The 12,424-nt window shown below is 43.4% G+C and overlaps 1 protein-coding gene across 1 annotated transcript in view; it reads right to left on the bottom strand.

The window, feature by feature from the left end:
• Positions 1–3,346: 3,346 nt before the first annotated feature.
• Positions 3,347–12,424, bottom strand: part of PDCD1LG2 (programmed cell death 1 ligand 2) — a 57,015-nt gene continuing 47,937 nt past the window's right edge. Inside the window, exon 7 of the mRNA XM_035029160.1 lies at positions 3,347–3,954. Within this exon, the coding sequence (XP_034885051.1) occupies positions 3,949–3,954 (6 nt within the window). The 3' untranslated portion in view covers positions 3,347–3,948. The remainder of the gene's footprint in view (positions 3,955–12,424) is intronic.

Genomic DNA, 12,424 nt, shown 5'->3' with positions numbered 1-12,424 from the left:
AGCCTACCTTCCTCTATTGTGTTCTGCCAGGCTTGGGCTGGACTTCAGCAAACTGCATTTACCAGCTTGCCTTGCCGGCTGGCTTCCTATAAAGTTCAAGTTGGGAGGCCCTAGGGGATGGGAATGGGGGAGGCAGAGAATTCTTCCTGTTTCCAGTTTCTGCATTTGTCCCTTCTGTAAGCCGCTCACAGCAGAAAGTTAGCTGCCGTTTGCAGCTCTAATATTTGGATTTCTTTGGTATCTACCTTTCACTCTTTCTGCCTTCTAATATGTTTATAACCAATCCCTAATATTAAATCCACTCCACTTTCCTGACTGGACCCTGGCTGGTACAGGACTGGATACCAGGAGTAGTCCTAGGAAACAGACCACACCCTGGATGCTGGGGGTGATTTGCTTTGAACTCAGAGCCAAACTCTTTGCCACTGGAAAATGGGAACTGGTAATCTCTGGCAGGCAATGGCATTGTGATTCATTGCATTACGGTCTATCCGTGCTAGGTCTGAGCTTCCCTTGGAAGAAACCTCTCCTTTCCTATTTGATGACACCAGCCTTCCTTTGCTCGAAAACCTGTAACAAGCACAGATAAGACAGCTGTCCTGCATGGGGATCCCTATCCTTTTTAAACCCTACTGCTCTCAGCTCTCATGGTCTTTGGGCTTTTATTTAGAGTCAGATACCAGCATATTCAGGGGGAGAAGGGCAGAGGCTGGCTCTGGAGGGAAAGGCTTTACTCCAAAAGAATCACAAGATTTTGTTAAATTTATACTAGAAGGAACCTCATTAATATACACTGAGTTGGACTCTAAGGGTATCAGACCCAAGGAAAACAGAATACAGCATTGGGTTGGGGCCAAATTTAGGTAGCCCTGATACGATACACTCTCCATAGGTTTTTGGACTTAATGCTATGGTAGATTGTTATAGCAATAGTCCCCAGGAAATTATATATATACCATTTTTGTAGATCAGGCCCTCATGTAAGTCCCTCCCACATTGATTTTGGCCTCGCTATCTGACTTGCTTCGGCCAATGAGACATTAGCAAATGTGATGCAAACAGAAACCTGAAAACTACTTGCACATTGGGGTTGGACCTCTTTTTGCTCTTTTGGACCAGCTTCCATACTGAAAAAAGCACGGATAGACCTGCTGAAGGTACATGGCTCAGCCCACAGCCAGCACCAACTCCAAGACATGTGAGTGAGGCCACCTAAGACCAGCATCCTCCAAGCCATCTGTCAACTGATGGCAAATGCTTGAGTGAGCCCAGCTGATGCCCTAAAAAGCAGAAATGAGTTGCCCCCGCTGAACCCAGCCTAAATTGCTAACATACACAATCATAAAAGCATAAGTGAGAAACATAAGCCGTTAAGTTTTGTTATACAGTGAAAGCAAGCTGAAATAAATGTATGAGTTTGAGCAACTGGGAGTGGTCTGTTTACTTAGTTGTTTGACTGAAACCTGTGTTCAACAGCAACATTGAGTTGATAGAATTTCTGTGGAATAATGTACAGGAAGGATCCTAAAGGTTTAAGGAGTTAGGAATAATGGAGTAATTTATCATGTGTAAACTGTGCATCTTTCCTCACCTTGAAAGGGCCCAAGGAATATTCCCTTCACTAAAGCATTGAGAAATGCATTAGAGAGGGAGCCCCAGCCACCTTGGACACTTCCAGGGGGGCTGTTTTCTGCAGGCCAAGGGTGCTGGGAGGAATGCCCCTGAGATGGGCTTCCTGATTTCGGTGGAGAGGATAAGATTCCAGAATAGCAATCAGAATTCTTTGCTTGTAGGAAATCTTCAGTGGTGGTTGGTCCTAAGAATTCAGTGGACGGCCAGCCTACCAAAGCATTACTTGATCTATATAATAGAAGTCTGACTTGAGTTTTCACAACTGAGAATCATAGCTTCTTCCCCAGTTCTCAGAAAGGATCCTACAACAACGCCATGGATACTGTAGATCTACCTTGAAGTCATCCCCAAAGGGACTTGAGGTCATTTATGAAGGTGTCTGCGCACTGGGGGAAATGGAAATACCCAGGCTTTTCAGGGTTTCCTAAACACCCTTCTGAAATGATACTAATCCTTAGGAAGCCTAAATGTCACTGTAGTCCATAGTCAAAATATGGGCTTATAATGGTCAGGGGATGAAGAGAGTTTGGGCCCAATCCCCGCTCTTTATGATCTGTGACTCATGCATCCATTAAAAAATGATAATTAGGAGGACTAGTCAGCCACATAGGTGGGAGCCCGTGGTACGATGATAAATTTGAAAAAAAGGAGAGAAAATCACAACTATGGCTGAAATCGTATACATGTCTGGACAAGGACCAAAAGCCAACAGCAAAAATGAAAATACTTGTGTTGAGATGATGAGATCATAGGTGATTTTTGTTTGTTCGGTCTTTCTCAATTCCTCAAACTCTCCCAAATGCTATTTTTGCTTCCTTTGTAAAAGGTACTTTTTTTTTTTTAAGACACAGAACTCATCCAGCTCTTTTGTTTTCAAGGATTGCCATTACCTGCTTTTTAGCCATTCATATTATGGTCATAAAAAGTAAGAATGTTACGGGGCGCCTGGGTGGCTCAGATGGTTAAGCGTCTGCCTTAGGCTCAGGTCATGATCCCAGGGTCCTGGGATCGAGTCCCGCATCGGGCTCCCTGCTCCGTGGGAGCCTGCTTCTCTCTCTCTCTCTCTCTCTGTCTCTCATGAATAAATAAATTAAAAAAATCTTAAAAAAAAAAAAAAGTAAGAATGTTACGTGTAGGCATTCTCTTCCATATTAGGATGAGCCTTAGAGCCAATCGTGCACGAGGCCTCTATCCCACCCAACACGCTGCAGCATTGACAAAATCCTGCTCCCTCCTTGCTCTCTGGGAGCTCACAATCTAAGGATACACAACACAATAACATGTGTTCCAATCCTCAGGGATCCAAACCCAGAGAGAAAACCCACTGACCAGGACTCTGCTGTGCTCGACAATAGCTGAACTTCATAGCTGTAGCACACAGACCTAATTTAACAGGATTAATGAGTTGTCGCTGCATGCAGTTACCCTTCCCCTCGACACCCACGGAAGGGGACTCCACATCAAAGGCCTTGACTCGCGTCACTGTAACCCAGACATGGACCGAGCACTGAAAGGTGGAGTTTAAAGTCAGAGAGAGGGCCAGGAAAGGAGCCTTCGTTTGGGGCTTTGACCATTATGGGTACCCATCTGAAATCTTTGTAGGTACAGCACATTAGCATGCCAAATTTTTTAAATATATGCCATTGGTTTCTGAGGTTAAAAAAAATAGCATTTTTAAAAGGGAAGATGTAGTTTTAAAACATCTTTTAATATGGGGCCATTACAGGTTAAAACAAATGCTTTGTGATTTAGATCTCACAAAAATACTCAACGGCCTTTCTCTACAATTTGGAGTTGTCCACTGTGTACTTAAATGCTTTCTGTTAATTAAAATAACTCAGATTCTTTCAAGATTCCACTAAGCCATATGATACGCCAATTATGGCTCAACTTTGTTTAAAGCTCTGTGAGTTCATGGCCTCAACAGGCTTTTCCAGAATCCAGAAGAAACTGCAGATAAAAATAACTGTATTGGCAATTGGTCCATTTCTGTAACTGAAAATTTCCACTCATCTCTGCTTCTGGAAATCACTTTGGAAAAGTAGGGGGGGAAATTCCCTTGTTTTCAGTCTGGCAGCAAGAAGGAGCCTCAGGACACATCGGGGTCTAGGATCCGGGGGGTCATTTTCTAAAGTGCTATAGTGCTTGTTTAGAGTCACAGGCTGCAGGGGTGAGCGCCTGGATCGGCGGGGGCGCGTGGGGGGCTGCCTGGCCTCCTTAAGCACACGTGGCCGGGTGCTGCCTCTCTTTTGTTCAGAGTCCAGAAGCTTCTCGAGGATGTCCCATCAGGTCACCCCAGCTCCTGAAACCACAGGTTCAAATCTGAGGAGAGAAGTCCACAAATAGGAAAATCAGTTTTCTGATTAGTAAGTATATAAGCTCTCAAAAATCAGATTGGAGTGAGGAAGTGCTAAAGGGGAAAAGCTCATGCATCCGAGGGCAGCATAGGTCCTAACCTTTGTCTGCACCCCTCGACCACTGCCCTGGGTCTGCATCTTCAGCCTATCTCTCCAGACCTATTGCAAGAGCCTTGTTCCCTCCATTCTCTGGCCGGCAGCCAGCTCGGTTCAGTTCATGGGACTCCCCTATTCAAAATCTTTGCTAGTTCCCCATTGTACCAGACATTTCCATTGTTTCCTGCAGACTCATTCTCCTCTCTGCTCTACCCCGCTCAGGTCCCAGGAGGATGACACTGGACAGCTCATCGGCCTCTCTTTTCCCTAGCTTCCATTCCCTGCTTTTCTCTCAGGCTAGAGGATAAAGAAGATAGTAATGGGCAACACCGTGAGGTTGGGGTGTGCATGCTCCAGCAACCTCCCAGACAGGTTGCAGACTGGCTTTATCCTTGTGGGTGGCCCTCTCCTACTATTTCTCTCCAGCCTCGTGGTAACTCTTTCTTCCCCCTTCCCCTTCAGGCCTCGGGCTGGTCAACTCTTCCCTGTTCTTGCCAGCTCCAGGGTGCTCTACCTCCCCCACTGGTCTCCCCTAACCTTGCTTCTGTATTTGTAACTAATACAGTGTGCCTTAACTTGTAAGTGTGCCTCAGTCACCCCTCCTGAGTGTGCCTCTTGCTTTCTGCTGAGACCTGACTGAGGCACCCATGCCCGATGAGTAAAATCTAACCCCCTTTGCCTGGAACTCCTGGCTCATAGGATGGCCCCCAATGGTCTTTCCTCTTATCTCCCACCTGGCTCTTCCCAGGCTAGGAGCCCATGCCTTTTCCCACGGATGCCCATGTCTCCCTGCCTCTGTCTTTCCCCCCTGGCCTCTTCTATCTAGAATAGTCTGTTCTTTCCATTCTTGCCTGGTTCAAATGTTACCTCCTCCATAGAAAACTTCCCTCTTCCCTGATGATCCCCAGCCTAAAGTGACATTTTCCCCATCTCTGAACTCTCATGTAGTATTTGTACTTCTTGTAAAGCCATAGAATACTATAAAAAAATACACTGATTTCTGGCAGAATTAAAAACTCACGAGCCCAGGTGAATGAGGCTGTTAGAGTCTCCTCCTCCAACGCCCACCTCCCACCCTGGAACAGCTTGGGCTCTGCATGGGAGGAAGCTGGACGTGGGGCGGGCATTTCCGGGGATTCCGAGGATACGTAAAGAAGGTGGGCTTTGGGATAAAGTGATAGCTTGAGAGCTACATGATTTTCCGAATATGTTCCAAGAAGCATGTGCATACCTTAGAGGCCTTTGCAGGGATCTATGGTAGGTGTTTATATCCCTCACTCTACTGTTTTAATCTGCTTTTGTGAGATAATAGAAAATATATGTACTGGTCTCTGCCCCGGGCTCCCGGCACAGAATTCCTAAAATCCTTGTAATTTCCTACTAGATAAGAGCACTAGGAACATCTTTTGTTCTAATGTTTGGCCTCTGACTTCACTTCCTGACAGAGTTCCCAAATCCCTTGAAATTCCCCACACCAACCCCACACCAACCGTAGGGAAGTCCAATCCTATTTAGTTGTAAAGAGGTGACTCTTGGTGAGCTCCTGGATGGGGCTGGTCACCAGAAAGACCAAGCTGTGATTAGAAGCTTGGGATTTTCAGCCCCACCCCCTCTTGTGGGAGGGCTCGGTCCCACAAGACTGCCCTCCCCACCCCCACCCCCCATTCTCCAGGGAGGGGAGAAGAGCTAAAGATGGAGTTAATGATTCGTTATGCTTATGTGATAAAGCCTCCATAACAATCCCTAAAGTAGGCCTTCTGAGAGCTTCTGCATTGGTGAGCACATGCTGGGGCTGGGAGAGTGACGCATGCATAGAGCATGGATGCCCACACACCTTGCCCTATGCATTTCTTCCATCTGGATGTTCGTCTGCATCATTTGTCATAACCTTTTATAATAGATTGCTAAACAGTAAGTAAACTGTTTTCCTGAGCTCTGTGGACTGCTCTAGCAAATTCATCGAACCCAAGGAGGGGACGGTGGGAACCTCAGATTTATAGCTGATTGGTCAGAAGCACAGGTGACCACCTGGACTCGCCAACGGCATCTGAAGTGGGGGGTGGAGGGTGGGGAGGGCAGTCTTGTGGGACCGAGCCCTTAATGGGTGGGATCTCAGCCTATTTCCAGGCAGATAATGTCAGAATTGAGTTAAATCACAGGACACCAAGTGGGTGTTGCAGAGAATTTCCTGGTGGAGAACAAACCCCATGGATTCATGTTAGAGGTGTGTGTGCAGTAGTGGGAGTAAAGGAGACACACAGGAGGACTAAGGTCTCCCCCACTCATTACATACAGGTATTCCATCTAATATTTCCTTTATGAAAAGGTTATCATGGGAAAAGAAAGAAAAGATTGGCAACCACTGAAGGGAAAAGGGGAACGAGGCACCTGGTGGGTGGGGATGCTGTGGTCAGTTCTCAGGTGGAAGTTCCTACGGGGAAGACAAGAGTCTCACACAATAAAAGACAACAACAAAAACACAGACATCTGATCAATTGCTAGAGAGTATATAGAAATCTGGCTTCTTTAATTTTAGCCCAAATTATGCCAAATGAGAACAGTTTTTTGAATACCTTATCTCCAAATACTTGATCGTGAGAATCTTGGAGTACGAATGCTGTGCTTCATTCATCCTTACAATTCCTACACAGCCTACCTGAGAATCATGCAAATAGCAGACAGGATGTGTTTCAGAGGGAATGAGAGAATGAATAGCACTAACGAAATTCTGTCGTTATTTCATTCAAGAAAGTCACTTAACACCCCTTAGCCCAAATCTTGCCATCTGTAAAGTGAGGAAGTCAGGTTACGTGGTTTGTAACTGCTAACAAACCAGGTCATGATGACTAGGATAACTCTTTTTTAAAGGAAGTATGATATATATCTATGGTATCAGAATTGACTCCTGAAGCTATACTGGTTGACAGCTTGGTTGCCTGCATGAGAGCAAGAAGCCATGGGCCCAGACCTGATCTCTTAGATCCTTGGAGTATGTATCCACTCCTTCTAGGTTCACTGGGTTGGGAACCTCTGAAAGGCAACTAAGACACTGGTACATGTCCTTGAAAGAGGACTCCCTAGAGCTGATGAGGACCCAATGGAGAGTTCTATACAATGCATTTGATATGCTGGGATATGAAAGAGGTGATACATAGAATGAGAGATGAGGATAGAGAGATCATTCTTCATCTAACAAGCACTGCTGAGTACTTAAAAATGATACACTGGGACATTTAAAAATGTATTCAAGTACCAAGAAAATTCAGAAAACAAAAGAAGCAAAGAGTACAAGCTTCCAACATATAAAGACAATGATTATGAGCACTCAAATATTTTTACTTCACTTCTTTGAGAGAAAGGGGTGTGGTGGTATACTAAAAACATTTTTTAAATAGAGCATTAATGATATGGTAAGTATATATTTGTATCTTACCCTTCTTTTCTTTTTGTTATATCAAAAGCATTTCCCCATGTTATCATTTCTCAGAAACAGAATTGTAAATGGGAGTACATGCTGTACTGAGTAGAGGTTCCAGTTTTTCCCTGTTGTATCAGTCAGGATGAGACTTGATTATGCTGCAGTAACAAACAATCCCCAAATCTCTGTATAATAAACAAAAGTTTATTCCATGTCCACTGAGGGTCAGCAAGGGGCTCTGTTATCTGTAGTTACTCAGAGACCCAGGCTGAGGAAGCAATCAGTACCTCAAATGTTGCTGGTTACCATGCATGGAAAAAGAGAATACAGCAAACACAAGCTAGCCCTTATATCTTCTACCCAGAAATAACACACATCACTTATGCTTATATTTAGTCGACCAAAGCAAATCACATGACCACACCTAACCACAAACTAACTGTAGGGAAGTCCAATCCTATCACATACAGAAAAGCAAGAGATCCAGGAACTCTGTGAAATTGCACTAATGACCACCGTATCCCCCGTGGAGAAAAATGGCAATGAGCTATCTCTTTGGCCACACTGAGTTTGACCTGAGTCTTTTGATTTTATATTAAAGTGAAGGAGTTGAAGGCCCATCTCAGGAGACTGAGAAGTCTGGATTTGCACAAGAATAAGAACAGCAACACCTCTCCCAGAGTTGCCTAGAAAGTTCGACACAGAGCCATGGAGTAGAAAACCCAGCTCTACATAGCTGTCACCCGAGCTTCTGAGTCCTGCTGGGAACTCCCACGTGAATTGGGTCTCATGTCAGTCTCTGGTCAATGAAGCAAAACCACCAAGCTCTTCCTTTCTTAAGTGGGAAGGGAGAATATTTATCTGAGCAGAAGTCTCGTCAGACACGTGTGACGGAAATGCTCAGGGCCAAGTCCCAAGACTCTGTGCACTAGGTAAACATGACTAAGAGCAGGGGGGCCAGGATGCCAGCTGCACAACCTGCGACCTGACCCTGTCTCCACATAGGTGGTTTGGGGGTGAGGCAGAGCTGGGACAGTAGAGGATGGGTGTGGGAGAGAGAGAGCCCCGAGGGCCCTGAGCTGGCTGGACCCCAGTGGGGCTCTGTCCTTGGACTTGGGAGCTGAGGGTAGTGTTGGAACATTGAGAGCAAGACCAAGTACATTCAGTGAGACAGAAGGCACAGAGCCATGGAGAACTTCTGGGTCAGGGACCAGCACACAGTTTCTGTAGGGCCGGATTATAAAATATTTCAACTTTATGGGGTATATGGTCTCTGCCGCAGTCACTCAACTCAGCTGGGAAGGGGTGTGAAAGTTGGGGGACAATAAGGAATCATTGAGCATGGCCGTGCTTCAGGAAAATTTTGTTTACAAAAACAGGAGGCGATTTGGCTCTCTGGCTGTAGCTCACCCACTCCTTTTGAGCTGACACATATCAATGGAGAGCAGATGTTCACTTGGTCAACCCTCATTTCATAGGTACTGAAAGTATAACACATCCTAAGATGTGAGAGGCTTTGAAAGGAAGAAGAAGACACTGCACCTGCTTTCTAGAAATGTATAACTCGGTCCTCTGGGAACAGCAGATCCTACTCGCTGTAAGCTATTACATAGCATAAATGTTACAATTAATATACTTTTTTTAAGATTTTATTTATTTATTTGAGAGAGAGCAGAAAGAGCACAAGCAGGGGGAGGGGCAGAGGGAGAAGTAGACTCCCCGCTGAGTAGGGGGACCGAAGCGGGGCTCAATCCCAGGACTTTGGGATCATGACCTGAGCCAAAGTAGACGCTTAACCAACTGAGCCACCCAGGCGTCCCTATACTTACTTTCTTTTAATAAATATGTGACATACAGAACATAAATGTTTGTAAAGTGGTCCTCTGAACCTAATTTTATTATACCCAATACCTGTTTTCTCAGGATAAGAAAAAACCAGCTTAACAGTAAATGACAAATCAGGGGGAAATTTATAAAACATATAGCAGGTAATGGGTTACTATTAACTCTAAGTGAAGACATAAGTAAAAAGATGGACGAAAGATGCATAGACAGTTCCCAAAAGAAGGTAAAACCTATACATTTATGAAGATGTTTTATCTCACTAATAACTTTAAAATGCAAATTAAAATAATAATGATGGGGGCACCTGCAGGGCACAGTCGGGGGGTTGAGTGTCCGTCTCTTGATTTTGGCTCAGGTCATGATCTCAGGGTTGTGAGATTAAGCCCTGCATTGGGCTCTGTGCTGGGCATGGAGCCTGCTTAAGAGTCTCTCTCTCTCTCTCTCCACCCTTCCCCCTGCCCCCCAGCTCACACTCTCTCTCACTAAAAGAAAGAAAGAAAAGAGAAAGTGAGAAAGATGTATAGTTCTTAATTTTTAAATTAGCAAAATTTAAAAACAGTAACATTCAGCATTGGGACAGATGTAATGATAAAACTAGCTCTTTCATATATTGCTAGTACAAATTGGTACAACTTTTTAGAGGGCAATTCAGCAATACATTTTGAGAGTCCTAAAAATGCCTATAGGTTTACCCCAGTAATTCTGCATCTTAGATTTTACCCATGGTAATAATCAGAGCTGCACACAAAGATTTATGTATAAGGCTATTAACTGTGATAAAAACATAAAATGACTCTGTGAGGTAGACATGAAATGTTCAGCAATAGGGAATTAGTAAGATAAATCCCAGTCCATGTGTACAATAAAATAGGAGATCCATTAATTATATTTTTAGCACATAAGTAATACTAATGACATAAAATTAAGTTAAAAAACCATATCAAGCTACGCATATTATAATTTAATTTTATAAAATTTAAATACAGAAAAATGTTAGAAATTAAAGCAATATTAAGTATTAACCACGGTAATCTGTGTGCAATGGATTATAAATTTTTATTTCCTTTATCCTTTTTTATTTTTCATTTTTGCTCAGAAAAAATGAGGTAACTTAAGAATGTTCTAAAAGTTGTATAAGTTATTTATTTTTGAGCTGGCCAACAACTAAAACTAAGCAAGATTTGTTTTTTAGTAGTGAGACAAATTCAGTCAAAATCAGTTATCTTTTACATTTACTGCAGAATAAACTACAAGAAGCACAGACAAATGGACAGTAAGACGGACAAATCATTTCCAAACCCTTCAGTTTAATTTTATCAGGGGATTTTGGTGACAGTGTTGTTCTTCTCCCTCCATATTTACTCAGCCTTTCATTATTTCAAAACATATCAAGTGCAGGATGCTGATACCACACACGTCCTTTTGTTGCTGAAAGAGGCAGTGAGCTGAGCAGAAAATCCTAAATAGTGAGTCTGCGTGCACATCTGGGGTGGCAGGTTCATGGCTGAATGGGTTTTAGACAGAGCCCTGGCCTCTCGGACAAATCTGTGACCAGATAATAGACAGTCACATACTTCTATTTTTTTCAGGCTCAGGGAAGTCTGACAAATTCATTTTCTCCAGCCAAAACTGCCCCCCTCACGTCTTGGTGCCTATGATGATTAATTTTCTGTGTCAATTTGGCTAAACTATTGTACCCAGTTAGTCTAGATGTTGCTGTGAAGGTATTTTGTAGATGTGATGAGCGCTTGCCATCAGGTGACTTTACATAAAGCAGATGACCTTCTAGAATGTGGGTGGGTCTCATTCAGTCAGTTGAAGAGCAACAACCGAGGTTTCCCAGAAGAGAAGCAATTCTACCTCAGACTGTAATATAGAAATCCCACCTGAGTCCCCAGCCTGCTGGCCTACTCTACGGATTTTGGATTCCATATTTCAAGTCTTAGCTGAACTTTCAGCCTGTGAGCCTGCCCTACAGATTTCACACTTGCCAGTCTCTGAATGGTTCTGTGGTTCTGTTCCCTGGAGAAGCCTGAAGTACCCCTCCCTCAACGACAGGTATCAAGTTCTCTTAGCTATCCAAACAGTGAACCCCAGGCCCATCCTCTTTCCATTTCCCAAATCAGTATTTCCATGTCCTGCTCCCTCTTCTTCCTGGGGGATAGTCTCCAAAATGCTAAATTAGTTCTCCATAAAGAGTTAACAACTGGTGAGTAACTTTCTAGGGAGGAACTTAAAAAAAAAATCTACTGAAATCTAACATTTGGTATTTGTCTTGACAAAATCATAAAACATTATGCTAAGTAAAAATGAGCCATTTTTTCTTTAAATATTCCACCACCATTGATCATTGTCAATTTCTATATTTGAATCAATCCGCAAATAACTTTGAATGCAAATGGAACACGTAGAACATAATGTGTCAGCATTATCTAAGTGTTAAAATACGTATGTACATGACAAAGATAAACAGAAACAGAGATAAACACAAAACTGTTTTTTGAAAAAGAGCATTTATTCCATGTTTGGCAAATATATGGCCAAGATCTATGACTTCTCCCCATCCCCCACCCAAAGCAGACATCATTCATCAATCACCACACTCCCTGCCTACAAATGGTCTCCCAAACCATCCTCATCTCTGCCCTAGCCACCTCCTGAACCTGGCAGGGGGCCTATTTGCCCTTCTGCTTTTGGTCCAACCTTCTAGGTTTACAGGTGACAAAACTGAAGCCCAGAAAGGGGGTAGATCTTACCTAAAATTGTATAGCTAGTTCACAGAAAAACTTGAATCTAAATCTCTTGAATTTTAATCATGACCTCTTTTTTATAAAAATAAATATTTTAGGCATACAACAAAGTATAAAAATAATATCAACATCTGCGTACCCACCCCCAGAATATCAACATCTGTGTATCCACCACCCAGAATAATATCAACATTTGTGTGCCCACCACCCAGGATAATATCAACATCTGCATACCCACAACCCAAAATAACATCAACATCTGTGTGCCCACCACCCAGAATAATATCAACATCTGCATGCCCACCCCCCAGGATAATATCAACATC

This window comes from Mirounga leonina, unplaced genomic scaffold (assembly GCF_011800145.1).
Source record: "Mirounga leonina isolate KUSES-001 unplaced genomic scaffold, KU_Mleo_1.0 Mir_224, whole genome shotgun sequence".
In the NCBI taxonomy this organism is placed as follows: Eukaryota; Metazoa; Chordata; class Mammalia; order Carnivora; family Phocidae; genus Mirounga; species Mirounga leonina.
This window is presented reverse-complemented; position numbering and strand designations above follow the sequence as displayed.